This window comes from Callospermophilus lateralis, chromosome 5 (genome assembly GCF_048772815.1).
Source record: "Callospermophilus lateralis isolate mCalLat2 chromosome 5, mCalLat2.hap1, whole genome shotgun sequence".
Taxonomy (NCBI): domain Eukaryota; kingdom Metazoa; phylum Chordata; class Mammalia; order Rodentia; family Sciuridae; genus Callospermophilus; species Callospermophilus lateralis.
In genome coordinates this window covers 24,551,429-24,575,429 of record NC_135309.1, presented here as the reverse complement: position 1 = coordinate 24,575,429, position 24,001 = coordinate 24,551,429, and the positions used below count along the sequence as shown (strand labels likewise).

The 24,001-nt window shown below is 36.6% G+C and overlaps 1 protein-coding gene across 1 annotated transcript in view; it reads right to left on the bottom strand.

The window, feature by feature from the left end:
- Gabrb2 (gamma-aminobutyric acid type A receptor subunit beta2) overlaps positions 1 to 24,001 on the bottom strand; it is a 228,411-nt gene that overhangs the window by 26,791 nt on the left and 177,619 nt on the right. Inside the window, exons 7-9 of the mRNA XM_076856374.2 lie at positions 14,029 to 14,166; positions 12,238 to 12,390; positions 8,841 to 9,085 (exon numbers count right to left, since the gene is read on the bottom strand). Coding sequence (XP_076712489.1) covers positions 8,841 to 9,085; positions 12,238 to 12,390; positions 14,029 to 14,166 — 536 coding nt within the window. The remainder of the gene's footprint in view (positions 1 to 8,840; positions 9,086 to 12,237; positions 12,391 to 14,028; positions 14,167 to 24,001) is intronic.

The following is a 24,001-nucleotide window of genomic DNA, read 5'->3' as shown; positions in this document are numbered from 1 at the left end:
CCTTCTTTTTCAAATTCTTTCTTTTTCTCACTTAACTGCATTAGCTAATATTTTTTAAAAGTTAATTAACAAGGCAATGGTGAGCATCCATTTCTTTTCCTAGCTTTTACTGTTTCACTCTAAGATGAGATGCAAGAGACAAAGCATCAGTTACTATGGTAGATAAACACAAAGAGGGAGACCCATTCAGGGAATGTTCATTGCTCTCTAGTTTCCTAAGGGATTTAAATTTAAAGCCAAGCTTGATTAAATTTTTAATAGTCTTCTTGGTATCAAAAGGGGAAAAAATTTTCACTCTTTCAACTTATATATGATAAATATTATCCTTGTATTTTTTTAAATCAATATTTTTTAATATTTATTTTTTAGTTTTAGGTTGACACAATATCTTCATTTTATATTTATGTGGTGCTGAGGATCGAACCCAGGGCCTCATGCATAATAGGCGAGCACTCTACCACTGAGCTACAACCCCATCCCCTATCCTTGTATTTTGAGACGACATTAGGCTGTTTTGTTACAGTTTGCATTCAGTTTTCTCTATATTCAAATTGATTTAAGAATTTTGTTTCTTCTCAGTATTCATTTATTGAAGGGGATTCATAGCTTTTTCTCATGAATTTATTTTTCTTAAATGTGGGTTGTCACCATATTCATAGAATTTCTAAATCATAAGTTTTTCTACGTAATGACCTGAAGATTCCAATATCACTGAAGGCACTTGATTTTTACTGTTTGATAGGATTTATAGTTGAAGACTTCGGGGTCAGATGCTCTTTTTCAGTGGAAGTTAGATTTTTCTGTTAGTTTAGGATAATGTAAGTATGACATTCTAAGACATAGTCATTTATTAATTTATTTAAAGATGGGTTTGGCTTCACTTTCCCTCTTCTAATCTCTTTCATCTCATTCTTGATCTTTGGTTTGTTATTCTCTTTTAATTTCTGGTGAGAAAAAAGTTATTATGGAGTTGGGCATGGTGCACGTGCCTGTAATCCCAGTGATCCAGGAGGTTGAAACAGGAGGATTTTAAGCTCAAGGCCAGCCTCAGCAATTTAGTGAGATTGTATTTCAAAATATAAAATAAAAAGGGCTGGTGATAAGATTCAGTGTTTAAGAGCCCTGAGTTTCATACCCAATACAAACAAACAAAAACAAAGCAAAACAAAACAAAACAAAACAACACCAGAAGTGGTAGACTAGGCCTGTAATCCCAGTAGTTTGTGAGGCTGAGGTAGGAGGATCACAAGTTCAAAGCCAGTCTCAGCAATGTAGTGGGGCCCTCAGCAACTTAGCAAGACCCTATCTCAAAATAAAATATAAAAAAGGGCTACGAATGTGGCTCAGTGGTGTAGTGCCTCTGGATTCAATTCCCAGTACCAAAAAAAAAAAAAAAAACAAAAAAAACTTTGATATGGAAATTTTAAGTTTATTCTGAGGTATACTTTTTTTTCAGCCCCCAGCAAAAGAGTCATTATCTATCTTTTGCATGAGGTCTTCCTCATCGCATTTGGTAAGTTTATTTTGCACAATGGACATACTGCTTCTTTGCTGAGATTCTTCATCTCTGCCCAGTGCAGTCTTGATCTGGATTGGGTGTTGGTTGCTTTGATTTTGTTTTTCCATTACTATTTTATCCTATGTGATTTTGGACAGAGAGAGAGAAACTGTATATGGGGTTTGATTCTTCTGATTTGCTACTTTAATTCTTGTCATAACTGGATAGTTAAATGCCAGTTTGTGTGTTTTCCTCCTTTCATGAGTGAGGTGATTATGTGCAGGCGTGTGCATGTATGCATGTACATAGGCACTGCCACACTTTCCTAAGATGCCAGTAGAGATGGAAACTATAGCAGAATGTATTAGGGAGCAATTTGGACATATACATCAATGTTTCACTTTAGATGAACATCATTTTGGACCAAGCAATTCCATTTTAAGAAATATGCCAGAAATCAAAGGTGTGGGAACATGTTAGCAACGGGAATGCTTCTTTTAGGGCTGTTTATAAGGTGGAATCTCTTAGAAACAAAGAAGACATCTAACAGTAAGTACTCACTTAATAAATGTTAATTAAATTGTGGTATTTACATTCAATAAAATATAGCCATTAGAAATGATACATACTTAAATATATGAAGAGGTAAAGTGGAAAATTATAACAGATGATTTATGTAAAAGAGCATCAACAATGATATTACGGATTGTATCTGTCAGAGGGTAGAGAAGGTCTTCACTGCCTTTTAAACATATTTTTAAGAACAATTATGAATTAGCTTCATAATCAGAAAAATAATAATAAAGCTTAAAAGATGAAAATAAAAACCGAGAAAGATACACACTCTCTACCACCATCTTGATATGAATACCAACTATGGATAGAAGGCTCTGTGCCTGGTACTGTAGAAGGTCCTTAACACAATTATCTCACTTAATCCTCGTAACAGCTCCATAAGGCAGAAATTAGTGTTTCAATTTTCATCTGAGGAACTTGACAGGCTAAATATGCCCCATGTCACACAGCTCATAAAAGACGACGCCTGCATGTGAACTCAGCTCAGCCCGACTGAAATCCACCAGGTCCCAGTGCCCCTCAGAATCACCAACAACAACTCGCTGGTCTAAAGATTCCGGGTTTGATCATAGAAAACTCATTATTTAAACTGCTGAATATTAATCCTTATTTCATACTCCAAATATGAACTTAAAAGAGGACTCAAAGAATAGAATACAGACGTATCTGAAACAAAGAAGTTTAAAACCAGAAGACATAAAAATTTATACTTTAGTGAAAATCATTGAATCTTTTAACTATTTTTGAGAAACAAAGAAAGAGAGCTTGAAAAACTAGGGGTTCTAAATAATTAGATCTTATTGTATCAGCTTTTTCAAGCCATCAGGTAAACAATTTAATGTACTTAAAGCAGCAAGTTTGCTTTAAGATATCCTCATGGCAGGAGGACATCCTGATTTTTCCAGTGACTTAACCCAGTCACTGGACCAATCACAAGCTGTGCTTTGATTTTAAAAAATACCCCATTCTTCAACCCTTTGCTTTTATCACAAATCCAAATTCTAACTTTCATTCATGTTTTCTTCTAATTATTAGCATTCTACACAGAATACTTGTCCAATGAAATCAATTGACTTATTTCAACAAGACGCACTAACCTTAAAAAGTAAGAACAGTGGCAAAAACATAATTGAGATAAACAAGAGTTCAGACACAGTAGGTGCTAGAATGTTGAGGGGATTAAAACTAATATAGCAATTAACCTTTCAAACATCCCTGCTCTGGAAAGCTATCAGGAAATTTCATAACCAGTAACAAAAGTAACAAGTCACCCAATACCAAAATAAAGTAGTGATTTCATAGATTATCCATACCTGCCCCACCCCCCATTCCAAGGCGAAACAATGAGGCATCCAGGATTCTAACCCAAAGCAATAAAATTAAGGAAGAGTATGATATGCAGAAGCTGAAATAATGGAAGTCAAGTCCTGGCATCAAGTCCTTTTAGAAAACATTTAGAAACATTCAATATTATTCACTGCCTCACCGAGAAATAGTAATTAATAAGACAAAAACAAAAACCCCGGAGTTGAATAAGTGGATGATCAGGTAAGATAGTGCCAATGATCATCATCCCCCTGCTCTTCCTCCAGTTGGAAGAGCAATACGAATAACAATTTGCCAATTAAAATAGCAAACACATGAGGATTCAGAAGCTAAACTGTAAAGTATTGGCAAAAAAAAAAAAAATACACTATTTTAAAAATTCATTTAAATCATGATTTTTGACAAGCAATGATTTCAATTGGTGCCTCATATCCATCGTTATGATAGTTCTGAGCCCGCCAAGATAATACATATTCATAAAATAAATCATAAAGCAACAAGGACTTGATGCAAGTATAACATCCTTAGACACAAATTAATAATCTAGGATAGAAAGTACAGGTTCCTGAATTCTGAGCCAACCAATAGAATGATGGAAACGTTTCATTTCCTACTTACTCAACTAACCAGGAAAAAACAAAACAAAACAAAACAAAAACAAAAAACAATCAACAACAAAACCAAGAAATGCCATCAAATGTTCTATACTCTATTCTTTTAAGAAAAATGCAAAGAGATCTCAAAACAAGAGCCAACTGCTTTCTTTCTCTAGCTTAACAACAGTTCTTCATTGGAATACTGAGGCTTAGGTCCACCATAGCCATATTGGAAAAAACAAACCCGAGAAAACCCCATTAAGGTCTCATGAAAACCTGAACTTATCCCCAAATCTCTATGGATGCATGTCTATAAGTTATCTGCAAAGATCTCAAACATTACTTTAAAGGGAACAGCTAAGCAAATTGGTCCCAACAGAAATACAAATAAATGGATTAAAAACTGGCTATCTAACCGTATACAGAGAGAAATCGTAATTGGTAGTCCGTCTAGTTGGGGAGAGGTTTCCAGTGGGGTCCCACAAGGATCGATATTGGGTCCCATTTTGTTTAATATCTTTATAAAAAATCTGGAAGACAAAGTAGAGAATGTGCTAATTAAGTCGACTGATGCCAGTAGTTTGGGATGGGTTGTTAAAGTAAATTGGATATAGATAAATGCTACTGGTCTCTAGAAAGCATAAAGATAGAGCAATGCTAACAGAGCATGGGAATGCCAATTATTTGGGGGTTTAGAAAATGTATTTTTAAAAAATTAATTCCAAGCAGTAGAAATAGATTAAAGAAATCTTAGCGGCTTTGCATTACAAAAGATTAGGCACAATGGGAAAAGACAATACAGAGATTCACAACAACCATGAATGTAGAATAAAGAACACCTTCAAAAGAAGATCTTTTGGGGCATCTCTATTGTGATGCTTATGAATATGATTTTTTTTCTCTGATTTCATTTTTGGTGTATATGAAAATTATATATTTTCAAATGTTCATCTTTTATGTATTACTTTATTGAATTTAAAATTTCTACAAGACTTCTATCAAATTTCAGCATAAAATTATTTATATGCTTGAAAAAAAAGAAAACTGGGGGTTGTGGGTTTCTCAATACAGTAAAGATACTGGAGGCATTTCAAATATGTAATAAGTAACATGGCTAAAAGGCAAGACTAACTAACTTTCCAAACATGCATATACTTAGTAATTGGCAGAAAAATAAAACAGGAGAAAACATAAGACTTTAAGGAAAAATAAAGGAGAGCTGAAAACTTGAAGGCCTGATCAAAAACAGGGAGGAAAATTAATCAAAAGCAAATTCTATCAGGAAACACTCAGTAGTGCACACATATACACAAGAATTCAAGGGACAACAGGAAGGACTCTCCTGATACTAGCAGGGAGATTGGATTTTTTAAAATTTATTTTTACTCTTATTTTGGAGGGTATTATATTTTCTGAACTGTGGAGGACACTTGGGAAAACTACTTCATAGACTTCATGTTGGTGTGAAGACTGCTTAAAAAGTCTTGATATTTCCCATCGTCATTTGTCACTTGAAGGCAACTGTGAAAGTGACACTTGCTTATGGATTTCTATGTGCAAAGAGTTTTTCTTCCTTTTTTTTTTTTTTTGTGAAATCAATTGAGTTGAATATATGAACTGATGTGGAACGAACTTTTCAATGTAACTTTACTTTTTTCATTTGTTAGCACTGTGGAATAGACACTGAATATGGCTGGGAAAACCCAAAGCACATCTCAGAAGTGTTTACTTCGCTATGCAACCTGGGCTGCTGCATTTTCTTTAAGGGTTTTAGTTTTTGCATCACTAAAATAACAGGATAGTAATTTAGAAGCCACAAACTTCCTTCTTCAAATAAAAAGTTAAGAGAAAACAACACAGAAATAGGAAAAGTATGGAAGAATCTGCTCAAGGAACAATGGGTTCCCATCTGGGCTGGCTTTCTATTTTGATCCATCCCTGACCTCAGGGCAGAGCAGTTTAACAGTAAGTTTAGGTGATTGGACACACTACTTTCAACTCTAGGAAACTACCAAAGGTGAAAAATTCAATCCCTCTCCTAGTGACTGATTTTTTTTACCCAGTATAAAATATTGAGCTGATGATATGTGCCTGATCTTTGAAAAAAGACAACCGAAAAGAAGGGACATGGAAAACTACCCCATTCACAATGCTCTACAAGAAATAGTAGCCTTATTCCTGACACCAACACAAAAGAAAGCATTGGACAATCAGAACCCAGTGTGGATCCCCTCCAGTCTTTCATGCTGGGTTGAAAAAGAAACCATGGGGACCTGGAATTTTAGATGCAACTTTTTTTGTTTTGATCTAATCTAGATGTATTCCATTCTATTCAATAAAGCTTGACATAGTGGGTTTGTTATAAACTTTAGAGTGAACACACATTAAAAAGTGATTTCCTTGCTTTAACTTTATAATTTCTGCCATACAATATTCCTTTCCAAGTCATATTCTCCTTAAGGGTCGTGACTGCCTCCTACATGCTAGACCACATAAAATGCACAAGCAAGCATCGCCCATAAGTGTGGAAACTATAAATTTTATTTTAAAAGTAATAATGCCTGACACTAATAGTTTATTAATATTTAAGACTAGCAGAGTCCTTACCTCGTATGGAGGTCACTTCTATGAAAGAATTTTAAGAATAACACAAACATATTGTTCTTTTCTGGCCTCAGTTTCTCATGTTTGAGGCTGAGGAGCAGATGCTCTGAGCTGGACAGGTCTTTGCTACAGAAAGCTGTCCTCTGCACTAGCTGGTGGATAGTAGCATCCCTGACTGCATCATGCTGGATACCAGTAGCAATGCCCTTCTCATAGTTTGACATCCAAAAATATCTTCTGACACTGCCAAGAATTCTCTGGGAGACAAAATCGCCCCTGTCTGTGAAACACTGAAAAAGGAGGATTTCTAGATATCTTTCTTATTCTCTTGTATTTTATCACCTCAGTTGTGGATCTATCTGCAGCCAAGAGGATGGGCTTTTCAACCTGGTGAGGTACCTGATAAGTGAAGCTTTCTCTACTCCAGCTCAGTACAATTGAGTGTAAAACATCTAAAGCTTTCCAGATTCAGTTCATATAAAATATCCACCGTCTAGATCTTAAATTTATCATATAAATGCAAATTAGTATGAAAAATAGGGTAGATGAAAGTGAGAGAGCTCAGATGCTATCTTATTAAGTCAGCCTTGCGTTAGGCAATTGATTTAAACTCATTTTAAGGTGCAGTCCTCTGAGATACTGCTATTTATTCATTCTCTTTCCTTTACTAAGACTATAATATTAGGTAAATCATGAAATGGATGTTAAAAGTACTCTGACATTTGACAGCCCAAGAAAGCCATGAGTGTAGGTTGGAATCTACCAACCAAAAGACTCCATTCACTGATACCCTGGGCATTGGTAAGAAATTAATAATTTCCTTGGCACCATGGCTCACATTGGCTTTCAAAGCCTATGTTTATTATTTGCATTACTATTAGTATCATGTTCTGAGAAAGAAGTGCCTTTGGTTAGAGAATAGTCTAAAATCAAACAACAGACCTATGGGTATGTGGGAAACATAAGTTTCCACAGGGTTTACTCAAATAAATCCCAATGGTAGAGATTATTTATATGTTCTACCCTGAAATTAATCTGAAGCTAGACAAAATTAAAATATCAATTAAATAATCAATTATTATTATTATTATTATTATACAGAATAACTCCATATGGTTTAAACATTTTGTTGCTTTCTTTGTCCTATTACCATTTTATTGAATTGAATATTACACATTATTTGCTAAACACTACTTCAGGCAGATACTAAGTCAAGACCTTGTTTTCATTATCTATTTCAAAGGATCTAAATTTGGACTATTGGGAAATGCATATACAATTACACAGTCTAGTGCAGAAAGTTCTATAACAGGAAGCCAGGTAAAGTTCCATTCTGGGATTAATATGGATTAACTCCATTGGGACTCTTGACAGAAGCCTCAAAGTGGTGATTTCTCAACTTGGCTGCAAATCAGAATTCCTGAGGAAACTAAGGAGTATGCAATCAAGGCATACCCCAAGAGACTCAAATGAGAATTCTGGGGGAAGGGATCCTGCCTTCAGTATTCTTGAATCCTCTACACATCATTCCATTTGGCAGCTGAGGTTGAAAACGACTGTTCTAAATAATAAACAGTGTTTACTATCATGCAGGAAGTCTTTGACTATGCCTGACATAAACAAGATGGTGGCCTCCTATGTCAACTGCTTCAATGATAAGGGTGTATGTGCAAGTAATCCTGTGTCACTAAATGAAAAAATCTATTCCTCTTTTTTTTTTTTTTTTCCTTCCACACTTGTCTGATGACCTCAAGGGGGAAGTTTCGATTTCTTGCTGGGGGGTCTTAACACATCTCTAGAATTGTTTATGATACTTTTAAGTTTAAGAGAATAAATATTTTAGGTCCAAAGTTTTGTTATTTATTAAAAAAAATCCTCCAGAAAGTATTAATAATTTGAGTGACATAAAAGTATAAAAATTTAAATAAGGTGAATAAATTAAAGAAATGTAAATAAAATAGACAATATACTTATGCCTGGGGAAAAAGTCACATAGGTGGTTCTCTGACAAAGTTTTGGGAAAACCTACAGTTCATGGAAAGGGCATCACCCAAAGTTTGGGTGATGAGTTTGGGCCATAATTGTGCCTTTCTCACTAAATATATTTGTAATTTGGGGAAAATTATCTATTTTCTCCCTGGGACTTTGGTTTCCTCCTGTTTTGAGGAAGGCCATTAGCCTATACTAGTAGCATTCCTCTATGCACTTAAGAAGCAAGAGGGCTTGCCCTCTGAATTTACCTTGTTGACATCTAGGCGCATCTTCTCATTGTTGGCACTAGCAGCCTTCTCTGCGGCTTTCTTTTGGCGTTGGGGTCCTCTCCCAAAGAAGATGTAGTTGACCAAAGCATATTCCAGAAGGGCCATGAAAACGAAGACAAAGCACCCCATTAGGTACATGTCAATGGCCTTCACATAAGGGATTTTGGGGAGAGTTTCCCGGAGGTGAGTGTTGATTGTGGTCATTGTTAGTACAGTTGTAATTCCTGAAAAAAAAAAAAAAAAAAAAAGGAAAAAGAAAAAAGTTAGAATAATGATGTTCCCATTTCTTTTTTGCTCTTACAATCACTGGAAAGGTTAATTTTACTCATTTATATGAACCACAACATATTTACTGGGCACTTATTATATATCAGCTCTGTGATAGGCCCTGGGGATATACATAAATTAGTTTATGGTGAACATTAATCACTTTGGGAGATTTCCTTTCATTATATTTTTTTGATTTATACTTATTATAACTAGTGAATTAAATGCTATCATAACCGTATGCATAAAATGAGTATATGGGGAAGACCCTAGCTCAGTTCTGTGAGGTAGTGGGGAGGAGAATAGGAAATGGATATGTCTAAGCAGATTTCTGAAGACTGAGTGATCATTACCCTGGTGAACAAGGCCTGGAGGTCAATATTTAAGGAATACATCAGGGTACTGGGGTGGAGAAAACTTGATATAAAAGGTTGGGTTTGCAAGAAAAATTATGGGTGCATTATTAAGCAGGATGAATTGAATTGTGAGAAGAGGGGAGATTCAAGAAAGGGCTGCAAGATGGGGAGCCCAAGAAGACGTTTAAATTAAAGGCAAAGTGAAGCACTGGCCAGCTTCAAGCAGGAAACTTATAAACAACTGAATTTAGGACAGTCACTCTGGTAGCAGTGTGAAGTGTGGGAGACACAGGCAAGACAATAAAGAACACCAGTTCAGAGGCTTCTGGAAAAATCCACTTAAATGACAGAGGGGAAGTAAAATAACAGCAATGATTCTGAAATCAGTGAACACATTATACAGATGGCATTAAATGAACCACTGTCAACATTTCAGAAACTGGAAGTGGAGGGTAGCAGAGAAGCAGGAGTCAGTTCTCATGGCTTAGGGTTGGACAATCAGGCACAATGCCCACATAAACAGCTCAGAAGAAGTATTATAAGAGTCCTATGGGAAATGCCACTCTGGGTTAGACTCTAACTGCTCATCCAGTAGGGCGAACAGTTCTGGCTGTCGGAAGTAGTTTTCCTCGAGGTTGTAATTGGAAGGTAAAGAGCACAGGAATCCAGAGTTCTGAGCATGATAAATTCCAACTTTGTTGTCAAACACTGATGTGAAAATAGACAAAGCTCAGAGGTCAAATCACACAGATGGGAAGTTGTACCCTGACTGTTTAAAACAGCGTTTTTTTTAACTGTTCCCTTTAACACTACCCAAACAGCATATCTCAAAGGCTAAATTTTATTTCTATGACTTTTTGAGGACACAGTTTTCTGATTTGATTTTTATCTACCAATAACATCATACTTTTAATTTTGCTTTTGTAGATTTTCATGAAAAACTTCAGAAAATATAGATTTGAGCCTTGGTTTTGCTTTATGTTGAATGAAGTATCTTAACGGTTCTCCTCTCTTTTCTTTGTTAATCATTTTTGTTCTCTTCTTCATTTCAACTATAGACTACCCTGCTCCACATGATGACACAATGTTGATTTGACTAAGTCTGATTTTGAGGTATTTCTGAAAATAATAGCAAATTGCTCACCTAAAAAGATGTTTCAAAAATCTCCTTTAAAAAGTAAATGATTATTTCTTGATTCTATAACACACACACAAAGTAGATAACAGATTTAACTTTAGCAAAATAGGATATTCTCCAACTGTATGCATTCCTTCATTCAGGGAACAATTACTGAGCATCATTCCCCAGGCAGGACCCTATGGATACAATACCAGATTTGGATCTTCCCCTGGGGATCCTTCAGTATGGTGGGAGGAAAATTCATCGCATAATGAAAGTTATACCTATGGCTAGTCCTCATGGGGCAGCATTTTAAGAGTATATATCAGAGGCCTTGCCAGAGGTCATTTCTTCTACTCCCTTCCATCCTTGGGCCATTATAATTTAACCTTAACATCAGCCAATGTGAACCCCTTTCAAACTGAAATCAAATCTTGTCATTTTTTTGCTCAATGGCAATGTCTGTCTGTATCATAGTCTATAAAAACCTTCATGATCTTTCATTCCTCCCTCCCCAATATCATCTTTACTCCGCCCCTTGAGCTTACTCTATCCTGACCTCAGAAGACTCTTGCGAACCTATTTTGATGGTTCCTGCCTCAGGGTACTCGCAGTAGCAGGGTATATCATCACCAACTGAGCTACTTGGGTCTTCATCTTGAACTCTTGTGTTTTATGGACAACTTCTGCGCTGAGATCAGCCTTGATTTTCCTAAAGTGTTCTCTGTTGTATACTCAAGCCCTCTTACCTGGTTGATTTCCCTCTACAGATTTACCCTATACTATATTATGCATGGTTATTCAATTTGTTGTCTATCTTTTACTACCTGAGTAAACCTTCCAGAAGAGGACTGCTGTATCCAGTGCACCGTCTGGTTAGACCATATCAGGAATTCAACAGATACTTTTTTGAATGAATAATGAATGACTTTCTAAGAAAGCCATAATGGAATTTGAGATCTCGTGGTGAAGAAGTCAACAATTCAATATTTTAAGGGGAATAGTCAGAACTGAAAATGATGAAGATTGTACTGAAGGTCATAAATTTACTTTACCCAGAGTTAATAACAAAAATGTGTAAGAAATATAATTTAGTATCCTCCTCCTGTTGTTATAAGAGAAAAAAAAAATTATCCTTATGATAAGCCATGCCACAGGTGATTTCCCAGTGTTCTTTTTCTGCTGTCTCTGTCCTCTGTATGCTGCTCAAAACCACTGATAAAACTGTAGAATCCTTTTTGCTTATCCATCCACTACATATTGCATATCCTTGTCTCATGAAAAAAAGTTGGAAAGGAGCTCTTCTCAGGTATAGAAGCAAAGAATGGATGCAAATTGAACGATTATGCAAGCAATATTACATGAAATATGTTTCAATAAAAATACGAAACCAATGAATCTAATTTCATTACCAACAGCTATATAGTTAACTAATTTTGACATGGAAGAGCTTTAATTCGTGATTAATTGATTTAATGGTGAATCAGATCACCCAAAGTCTGAAGGCTAAATTCTTGTAATGGGCAAGGTCCAGTCTTGTCAGGCATTACAAATCCCTGGGTAGGAAACTGCACGCATGTGCAGACATGCAGGCACAGAGTGAAACCCCACATGCAGTTGGAAAATGGCTTACCTAAAGCCACTCTGGCAGCTGACGCATCATAATTAATCCAGAAAGAGACCCAGGAGAGGATCGTAATCAAGATGGAAGGCATGTATGTTTGCAGGATGAAGTAGCCAATATTTCTCTTAAGCTTAAAGCTGAGGGACAATCTGGGATAGGACCCTAGAAAGGCAATTTCAGAATGTTATCATTATTAATTAATAGCTACACAATGCTTTCCATTAAAGTCCGTAAACATTTTGACATATTCCCTAAATTCAATTCTAGCTCTTGGTTTAGGAACTTGTTTTTCCCCCCAGCAAAAACAGTCTGAGAGCACTGGGGTTTTAATTAGCAGGAGCTACTCAGTGGCAGAAGCTTCTCAGTGTGGAATACATCCTATACTCACCAGTGATTAAAAAGGATTCCTGCTTTTCCCTGCTCAGCGCCATACACTGCAGGAACAGAGACTGATTCTCTGCCATTGTGATGACAAGACTATTTGGGAGAACCTTTTGTTGCCTTTCTTAATTGTCCCCCAGCAAGTTCATCCTATAGCTTTTCTCTTACATAAGAATAACGCTGCATGCTCTGATCATAGAAAATAAAAATCCCTTCTGTGTAGATTTTCACGCGCATGCATCCTTTATTAGTTCTTAACAATTTCAATGCTCCCTGATCCACAAGATGGTGAAGAATCATTGCTTTTGAGCAACATTTTTGGGAAAAACAACTAACAGTATAGGTTACTAAGTCTGGGTTTTTGGTTGTAGTGATCTAGGGCATTACTTTTTGGATGAGAGTCACGGGAGAGCACATTGTTACAATATAAAAAGTTCACGTTAATGCACTGCACGGGAGATACTTCCACTATCTGAGAGAAGCTTTATTCAGTCTTCTTGGGCTAATATGTCTTTATATGAAAGTACGAATATTTGAAGCAGCAACTCATTCCCAAAGAGCTTTAGGGGTTGAAAGATTCTATCCTTTGGAAGAGTTTTCAGTTTGCTTTCTTTCCTTTATGTTTTCATCTTTTTAAGGATTTGGAAGACATCCCACTTTGGAAATAGTTTTTTAAGCTAGAGGCAACTTGGTATATTTACCAAGTCACACAGCTCTTGCTTTAAATGGTTTGTGGTTTGTAGGAACAAGAAGTATCTGAATTCTTAGCAGAAATGTGATTCTATATTTACTGTTACAGTATTACCATTACTGTGCCAATGGGGTTCACTTCGATGGGAAAATACATAAAGCGGATCCTTCTTGTAATATTTCAATTTCTTTTGCTACTAAATTAATATCTAGCAAATAATTGTTTTCTTGGTTTTTTTGTTTAAAAAAATGTAAAAAATTATGTGGATGACATCAAGTCTGGCAATCTCCAGTCTCAGGGTTGAAAGGGCCAAGGTGGCAAAGACAGTAGGATGATGTCAACGTCTGGAAGGGGCAGAAGGGTGAAGATCATAAAACTCTTCTCCTCTGCTGCCTGAGGGCTTCCACGGTGTCATTCTAGGCCCCAGGATGACCATAAGTTCTAAGGAATGCATAGAGCCGGGGACCTCCCTGACTCAGGTCTTCAACTCGTCTGTACCCTGTTTCTAAAATCTTAGTCCCTTCTCTAGCACGAGGCACAAGCAGATGACCCTCTGAGCTTTGCTGGGGCATCTTCTGGAGAGGAGCTGCCTGGGTTCTGGATGGAGCTGCAGGCTCTGTGGGGAGCAGGGTTTTCAGCAGAGCCAAATCCTTCAGAGGCATGATCCTTTCCTGGGACAGGAAGCCTTTTGACAAACTATGATGAAGACTCATTTCCCCGATACGAACCTGTGGAGAAAACAACCTTCTTGGTGATAAGTTTGTAGTCCACGATGGAGAACTGCGGGAGCTCAATCTTGGTTACTCCTGTCACGGCATTGTCATCCCCACGCCAGTAAAACTCAATGTCATCAGTGGTATATCCATCTGTAAAAGGAAACACACACACGCATCCAAAAAAAAAAAAAAAAAAAAGAAAGAAAGAAAACAGAAAAGAAAAAGAACATCTGTTTAGAAGAGCAACTTTAAAAGCTACATCTAAAGGTCAAAATGTGTCAAATACCATAGTCAGCATGTGGAGTCTACTACCACATTAAAACCCCCTATAGAGATCCCACTAGGGAAATATGACTAGACCCTCATGGGGAAACACAGGTGTAGAGAAATCAACTACTCACAGCCTCTTGCAACTGGGAAGTGCAGATGGGGCTTGAAACTAGGTTTATCTGGTTATAAACCTCACTCTAGGAAACGCTTTCCTATCACGTTACCACATAACTCTAAATTGCACTCAAAGAGGACAGAAGAGGAGAAAACTCATTGAAACGATCAGTTCAGTACTGAAAGCTTCCAAACACTCCCCAATAATATAAAATATCTGAATTACAATATATTTGGCTTTCATGTCAGAAGAGACATGATTATGAAGAAGTGGGTAATCAATTTTTCAATATTCACATACATGATCTCTAAATTTGATTTTATAACACATCCAATTAAAAACATCCCCAAATCAATATAACACTAATTCCAATAGTTCTGAGGAGTAGCATACATGCTGTGTGCACTGTTATTTATCAAATACCTATGCTCAATCAGTGCAGTCTCTGGGGAAAGGAGTGTGTAGAGCAAAGACCTGTTCTTTGTTCCAATGACATTTTCAAGCCATGGGTCTGAGTACAATTTCAACAAATAAGCACAGATATCAATAACTAATACTCAAACATCTAACTGTAATGAATAGCCCACACTGGACCACAATCAGTGTGATACATGGAAGTATGCAATGGAGTCCAGTGTATATTAATGACATTTTACAAACTTATTCACCCCCTCAAAAAATCTCCCCAACAAAATGCATACATTTGCATATATTAAATTTAAAGTGATACCATATTTATCTCTTCAAAGAACTTTTGCATCTGGATTGTTTACAAGTCTAAGAGGCAGGCAAGTCTAAGAGACACACACACACAAATCATAAAGACTGTGTAAATTCTGGGGTTGTGGCTCAGTGACAGAGTGCTTGCCTTGCATGTGTGAGGCACTTGGTTTGATCCTCAGTACCAACCACATAAAAATAAATAAAATAAAGGTATATGCCCATCTAATAAATAAAAAAAAAAGATCATGTAAGTTATTTGTCCCTTGACATGTGACTGCCCCAAAGGATAACTGGACTTTTTCTAAGGTTTCAATTTTCCTCATATGGACACATATACCACGGGTCTAGAACAACATCTCAAATGCAATCTGATTTCTCATTGGTTCTTTATATAGATCTCTGTTATAAACTAGTTCAGTAATAGTGATAATTCCATCACCAATAAACAATTTAGAATAACAGAAAAAAAATGGCAATAGCTCCTAGAATCAAACTAGGTAGTTAGAAGAGCATCCTAACATAGAAAGTATAATGTCTAAACATAAAAAGGGGTATCTTTGAAATAGGAAGATAATCATCTCCCTTGAAAGCAGCCCTCAGATTCTCCTTGACTTCTATGATAAACATATAGATGTTATTAAATCCCAACCACCACTGACTGATTCAGTTCACATGCTTCTAGAGCCATAAACCCTTCCTGTTCACAGAGAGTTCAAGTTCAAAACCCAGGAGCCTGGGCTCATCATTTCATGTTCCTGAGAATTCATCAGAGATTCCTAGTGAGTTAGCCAGCCACTGGTCTAAAGCCTGACTGTTCAGACTATGCAGATAATTCTATTGTAGTTGGCATGTGAAAACATTGAGAACCACTTGTCTAGCAGATAAAGGAGGAAGATAATGAAAAGAATTAAAATAATAGCAAACAAACTTATTGAACACTGCCATTGATATTACTGGGAACTCTACTAAAAAAAAAAACCTTTACTTTCATTATTTCATTTAATTTTCATAATAATCATTCCACAGGGAGCAGCACTTATATGCATTACAACTATTAGACACCCATACGGCAAGTTAATTAATTAAAATTACACATCTGGGGCTGGGGCTGTAGCTTAGTGGCAGAACGCTTGCCTAGTATATGTGAGGCACTGGGTTTGATCCTTAGCATGATATAAAAATAAAGAAATAAAATAAAGGCATTCTGTCCATCTACAACTACAAAAAAGTTTTTTTTTTTTTTTAAACAATGACACATCTGATGAGTCAAGAATTGTTGTCATGTAAATGTGACTGACCCAAAGAAAGAATTTTCCTACTGCATCTCCTCTAGGAAATACCAAACATATGTACAAGAAAGTAATTATCCATTTTTATACAAATAAAATGCAGCCATCTTCAAAGAAAGAGAATAAGAAAAGAGTCACCTCAATATTTCCCATAATGGACCAAGTCTAAGCTTAGGAGGAGGATTTTTAATTCTCCAGATGCCTCTCCTCCTTACCTTCCTCAGTATTTACCTTCTTATGTCCATCACTATAAATCTTACTGCAGAAAATATCTGCAGGTAGAAGAATGAGAATATCTATGCCAATCCAACTCAGTGGTGTAGGAGATGCCTATTGGTTGTTCCACATGCAGAAACATTACCAAGAATGATACGCTTTTGTCAAAATGCCAAATGTTTGACAGTATTTGCTCGTTAATATGTGGTAGGGAGCAGATACTAAGTAAATGTTATGGAATGGATAAAATGATAACCTTATACAGATGTGGATAGTGGCTGGTTGTTTCTGTTGAAGCATTATCCAGATGTTCATCCATTGTGAAGAGACGAAGGCTGTTTACATCTCTGCCCCTGCTCTTAGCATTGTCCCTGGCATAGAGTTGGCACTAAATAAACATTGTTGAAATTAATTTGAAGAATGCAATGAGAACCTTTAAGAAGAATCCAGAGGTTCTTTATTTTACTTTTCTCTATGTGACAGTTTTCCCTAAATTACATTACTTTTTTGTTTCCTATTTTCTCATCTACAAATTGGGACAATAATAATGGCTGCTTCACAGAGTTGCATGTAGGTGAAAATTATATGTTTAAAAAGTTACTTGGCATATAATGATTATAAATTTTAGCTGATAGTATTTTAGTAAGAATTATAAAAAATGAACATCTAGTTGCATACCATTTTGACACCAGTTCTACACATTATAAGCATTTTCAAAAGGAGAAGCTCAGCTGTTTGACCACACTATGCAACTCTAGGAAAGTGCTTGGACACTGATATAATAAGAAATATGAAGGTTATTTTGATGTCTAAGGTTTTAGAATTCAACACAATAAAACAACATATTGTATACAATTCTTCTAAGCTACTGCAAAAGCAAAATCACCTGAAATCATTTTGCTTAGCTGAATATGAAATGTTCTGGGTGGAAAGCAAATGGGTTCTTTTACATCATCCATTTCTGAAGACAAAAAGTGAATGATCCATGACACAGCCATGGTGGGTCAAGTTCAAAATCCAGTTCAGTGAACTGCGTAGGATTAGCTTAAAGTGGACCTAGTTTTCTTCTTATTTTCAGTCTTCTCTGGAGGAATATTTAACAGCCTTTCAAAGTGATTAAAATGAAAAGAAAACATATGCAAATATATATGACCTAACTTTTACAGCTCTCATAATGAGTGAAAAATAATTGGATTCTTTTAAAAAGATATCAGTAGGAGATGCACGAAAGCCTTTCATTTATGTATTGCAAATCAAACCTATCTTTTATATTTTATTCATGGAATTCCAGAAGCTGAGTCATTCAATTATTTTATAACATTAGCATAAAAAATGTAACCCACATAATAAATTCAGATGGTCTATGAATACACTAAAATATAAATTCATTGTCATTTACCATGAGGAATTAAAGTTATATGACATGCTACAAGCCTCTGATCAGGAAGGAAAAATACACACATTTATAAGTTTATAAAAAAAAATGAATGATGGATACACTCTCTTTTAAATACTGATAAAAACACATACTCCACAAGATCTAAGGAACAGAAATGCCATTTTAAACACATCCACAAAATAACTGAATACATTCTTACAATTGTGACGTTATTTTATTGTATAACATGATATGTTAAAAAAGATTTTCTGTCTCTGCTGTCAGTGTACATGCATATTTGTTATTTATTAAGTAAATATTTTATTTTAGAATAATTTATCATGCCAAAAGTCAAAGCTGTACCAAGACGTTAAATTATAGGCAGCTATGAGAACACTGGAAAGAAGTAAATCCCCAAATGCCTCCATTTATGTTTTCCTAGTGGAAAACCAAAAAAGTGAGTTATGGTTTTTATCATTACTCATTTAGTATTTTGCTCCTCGATTGGGTAAGTAAATGTATTAGGGCAATTATATATATGGGACTTCCCATTGCATCCAACAAAATCTGTCACTTCTCTGTGGTTTTAACCTGTGGATTCTGTCATCATACCCTGTTGGGAATGAGTGAGAATTTAGAGTCAGGGTTATGTCAGTTCACAATAGATACAGGTGGTTTTGAGTTTTTAAGAATCGTCTCAAGAAACATCTTACCTCAGATTTTCTTCCCTTTATGTGACCACCACAACACTTTATATACTTTCTGAATCAAATGCTTCAATGTTAAAAAGATTAGCATGCAATTGCCTATCAGTATTAACAAATTTCACGTGGTTCCTATTATTAGTCTGAAAGGAACTATTGGTAAGTCTTGATTTCTGTTCTAAGAGTCATTAATCCTATAATGTGCTTCATGGAAAAAGGATTCCACCATCAAAATATTTGAGGGTAACAGCACGTTTGGGCCACTTGTTATGTAAAGTCACAAAACATTAAACACAACAAAGAATAGAAGATTTTGCAATAAAGAATCCATTTAACTCTATTTAGCCATGTCATAACCCAAATCTATTTTACAAGATAATTTTTAGCATATAAAAACACCCACCCAGGTGTAATCATTCCTTACACACTGGACAAATAATGAAGATTTTTAGGGACCTTAAATACAATCCTTTTAAGTAATGACCCCTACAGTGAGGTAAACACTTGAAAAGCCCCACAGTCCCTCTGAACCTTATTTTGCTTCTTTAGTAAATACTTTTTTCTCCAAAAAAGTTTCCAGAAGAGAAGAAAACATCTTGAATAACACAGAACTGCCTTGTTAATGGAGCAAGGCATGGGGCAGGTGGGGGGCATCGCAAACATTTTACATTTTAGGGAAGTAACAGGATGACGCGCTCAGCAAAAAGACAAACAGCTCAAGTGGCCCTCATCAGAAGCTTATGGGTCCACAATCAGAACACACTCACTCCATTCACAGACCTGGATGCTCTGCTAGAATACAGGGTTTTTTTCAGGAAGCAAAGAGAAAGACACACACTTGTCAGCCACCGATCTTCAAATTCAACAGGGTGAAAGTATTCCAAAGACACTCTGATGACTGCCCTGACTCCTTAATTGCATCTTATTCTCTCTGCTCTTTAGATGGTCTGCTAGACACAAATGTTCAGCTGTCAAATCATTGCTAGACCTCAAGCAGTTTAAAATAATTGGCCTAGGGTAGGTCAGAATTGATTACCTAGTGTTATGCAGTGTTATCTTTGTAAAAACACCATCAAGTCATGGCCTAGCATTCAAAGATAACCTATCTGTGTGTGTGTGTGTGTGTGTATGTGTGTATGTGTGTGACTGCCACTTTTAAATTCAAATCTTATGATGAAAGGTAATAGAAAATCTATAATAATGAGGTAAACTGTCCAATTGTGGGCTTTAAAGAACATTTCTCCATTCAAATTTTTAATGCAAAGCTCTGTATTTGTTGTTTGTGTTGGGTGTAGGAATATCTGGTGGCTGTTTCTGCAAGTTTAGCTCCACGATGTGTTTCTTAAGTTTTAAAAAAATTACTTTTGGAGAGATTAAGCAATTTGTGTAAAGATTCATGCTAAAAACTTTAAAATATTAATAAACAAAAATAGCCACAATAAACAGTTACAGCAACTACCAAGTGCAGAATGTAGAACCCTACGCACCTCTTTACACAGTCCTGTCCCTATAGAGAACAGGAGCAGGCTATGGTTATCAGGATCTTACCTGCATCTAACCCTGATTTGCCCAAATGAACAGTCTCTAAGTACTAAAGTAATACAGAAGAGCTTGAAAAGTTTTGGCTTAATAAATAGGTCAGTGCTTTTCAAACTTGATGTGCATAGAAATCACCTGTAAATCTTGTTAGAATGAAGATTCTGATTTAATAGTGAAGCCTGAGATTCTCCAGTGCTTACAAACTCCCAGAAGAGCTGATACTGCCTGTCCATGGACAGTCCTTGATATAGCAAGGGGTTAAAAGATTTTACAGAGTGTTTGTTTTTTACTGTGCCAAAGGAGGCAGGCAAGGAATATCTTGAATATAGCCTGAGTCAGAGTAGAACGAGTTTTTTTTTTTTTATCTGAAAAGTTTTATGAGGTCCAAAGTTAAAATGCCTTTTCCTAGCTATGCATTTCTTATGAGGGATAGAGAAGTTTCTGTTGCTGTCTATCCAGAGGCCTGGTTTTCATTAATGGTTTATGACCAATAATCATCAACAGGCACTAACAACAGAGAATAGGAGATGGGGTTAGGTCCAAAATTTTTCTCATTTATATTTATACCAGTTTTATTTAAATGTTTAGCTTTATTAGGGCTAAGACTACTGACCTCTTTAGACTTCCTCATCTTTTATTTATATTCCTCAATGGATTAGTCAGCAACCTTTTAGGGGTTTCCTCTTTCTCCAAATTACGCTACAAAAGTGACTACTGTGGCTTTATTTAAAAACAGATGGATGATGCGATTTCTATGCTTTAATAAGATGAAACAATATGAAAAGCAAAAATATAGAAAAATTCCAGATGGCCTTCCCAGTTGGTCCAGAATTAAATGAGAATTCTTCAGTAGGGTATTTGAAACTCCATCATGTGGCTTCTTTGTGCAGCCCTGTCTTCTATTATACTTCTTTCTCTTTCAAGTCTTTCATCAACTACCCATCCTCTTCAGCAACCCTCAGTAACCTCCTGACTCTCAGTTAATTCCAGTTATTTGTTACCCGAAACATTTTCCCACTCACATCAAGTCTCTGCATCTTCTAAGGAACAACTTCAATTTCCAACAAGACTCTGTCTCATTTTTCTCTCTTTCCTTACCTCATGTTTCTATAGCACTCCAGCTTGATTTCTGCTACTGTGCTTCTCACAGATAGTTTTGCATTAGAGAATTGGGTGATGTGCTGGTTTTTGCCACTATCTTATCAAGAGCCATATATGGTCCCTCTCTGTGGCACTTCTCTTCTTGATAAAGGTCTTAACTCAGGGTGACATTGGACTAGCTTGCTGAATTGAACTGTGAGTGAACATACTAACACCTTGGCCTGTGGTCCATCAGATTCACTTTTGACAGGGTAGTCATTAGCAGATGCCATTCACTGAATGGCAGGTGGATAGGATGGCAAGTGTGAATGCCATTGTGGTTGGATGCAGAAGTTCTGCGCAGTAGCCTCAACATCTTTTAAGAAAGGCAGTGCTGCCAGGACCAGTCCATAAAAGGAAGCTATCAGGCTGTAGCAAAGGCCTCTGTATTGAAGCAATCCTCCTGATGCTGCTTTTAATACACATTGGCATTCCTGAGACAAACAAAAGTACTGTTTGAGTGGTCACAGCCCTCTGGAAATGAATTCCTGGGGGCTGGTAGATTTTGGAAACCAATCTGCCACACAAGTCTCCAGAGAGAGCTGGTACATACAGCTCAAAGGCAATAATGCTCCCCTGGTGAGAAGTGGGTATAGCCACAAAGAAGAGTTTGCTAACTCAGGAGTGATAAAACAAGGCCGACTGAATGACCAAGGCGATATATACAGCTGTGCAATCTAGTGCCATCAGCTGTTATTCCAACCCATCTGCTTCCTAATAAGGGGTGACACAGGAAGTAAAGGACTAGCTGGCTGACGTCAGAACTGATTTGGGCCTCTCATCTTACCCCATTCTTTTGCATATCTTCACTGGGACATGGGGTCAGCTGAGGACTTGCTTATTTAAGGAATGAGAGACAGGATGCTCTTGCAGATAAATTTTTGATTTAAAGAGTTGTTTGTGACATGGATTGTAAGTATGCATCCTCACTGATAAGAAAAAAGTTTATATTGTCCATACACTGTGGACATATGCACCTAACATGTGCTTGTATAATGCCTCCTGTGAGTACTCAATAACTCTAATTCATATTTCCTGGTAAGGTATGCAGCTCCTTTACTCAACTGTCTCATTGAGAAAACATGTTCTGTAAATTTGCAATCTACATAGCTTGGCATGGTGGGTAGTGAGTGTCAGATGTGTAGTAGGTGTTTACTGAGAGGGACTGGAACTGTGCTTGGTGAGAGGCTTATGTAAACAGCAGGAGGGAGGCCATAGGAGCTGAAGGCTTACATGCTGCTCATGCAGACAGACATGCACCATTAAATATGCCATTGCTCTTTTGTCTGGGGGAGTCAGGAAGAGTTCACTGAACTGAGCCAGAGTAAGGGCTTCATCAAATAGCCACTAGCTCATGTTTTCAGAGCATTTCCTGTGTGAAGCCAAGTGCTTCATGAGCATTACCTCATCTAGGGCTTAATAAAACCCTCTGACATAGAAACTGTTTTCCTTATTTTATAGATGCGGAACCTGCAATTTAAAGAGGTTAAGTCACTTGCCCCAATGTCAGAAATGGGAACTGAATTAATTCCTCTTTAATGCTTGCACTCAATCCCTCAGTTACCATATTTATCATCTCATGTATGATTCAAAGTCATATTTTTGAATTATTCTATAACGTGGTGGAAATATTTCTTTGCTGCTTCCTCTCATTGTTTCCACTCTGCTTTGCAATGTGACTCCTACCATGAAAGGGAAGACTACCTCCCCACACCTTGAAGCTGAGCAGCTATAGCCACCTGCTTTAATCAAAAGCAATGGTGAGCTAGTTCTGAACATGGGCTCCAAGATGTTTTGCAATGCACCTTTACTCTTCAGCAACTCTGCTGGATGACGAGGGGCATGTGACCAGTTACCTTCACTGCAGCAGACAGTAAGTCCCCAGCCTACCTGTGAGAGGACAATAGATGCATGTGTGAGAGCATCTAAAATCAGCCATGCCTGGCAGAACCTCCCAGCTGACCTGTAGCCCATGGAGCAATAATAAGGGCTTTTGTTTTAATCCTCTAGATTTTGGGTTATATCCTTAAGTAGCAAATACTAATGGAGAACACTAAGTTCTATTTAAAACAGAAAACAAAGCCTTCTGTCCCCCGTGGAGTAGTATGGAATATACAACTTCACTACCAGGATAGCATTCAGAAGCACAGCTGAGAAGTGCTGCAGGGGATCTCCCACTGTTTAATGAATATTAAGAGGCTGAGCCATATGGTGTAACAAATCAGAAGACCTACCTAGATTTCTGTCCCTGTCCTGCTATATATGAGCCATAGAACCTTGAGCAATTCATACACTCAAACCTCAGTTTCCACTTCTGAAAAGATAGTCTTGTTCTAATTTACTAACCCACAAGTTTTTGGTCTCAGTTGCCCTTCATGCTGAATAATTACTAAAGACTACAAAAAGCTGTTGTTTGTATGAGTTATGGCTATTGATATTTGCCATGCTAGAAATTAAAACATGCATTTAAAGATACTTATCACTAATTAGTTGAAATCAACAATAGTATCCTATTACTTGCCAATATCAACAACAATTTCTGTGGAGAATAATTATATTTTTATAAATAAAAAATATGAACAGAGTGTATTTTTTTTCAAAATTTCTCATA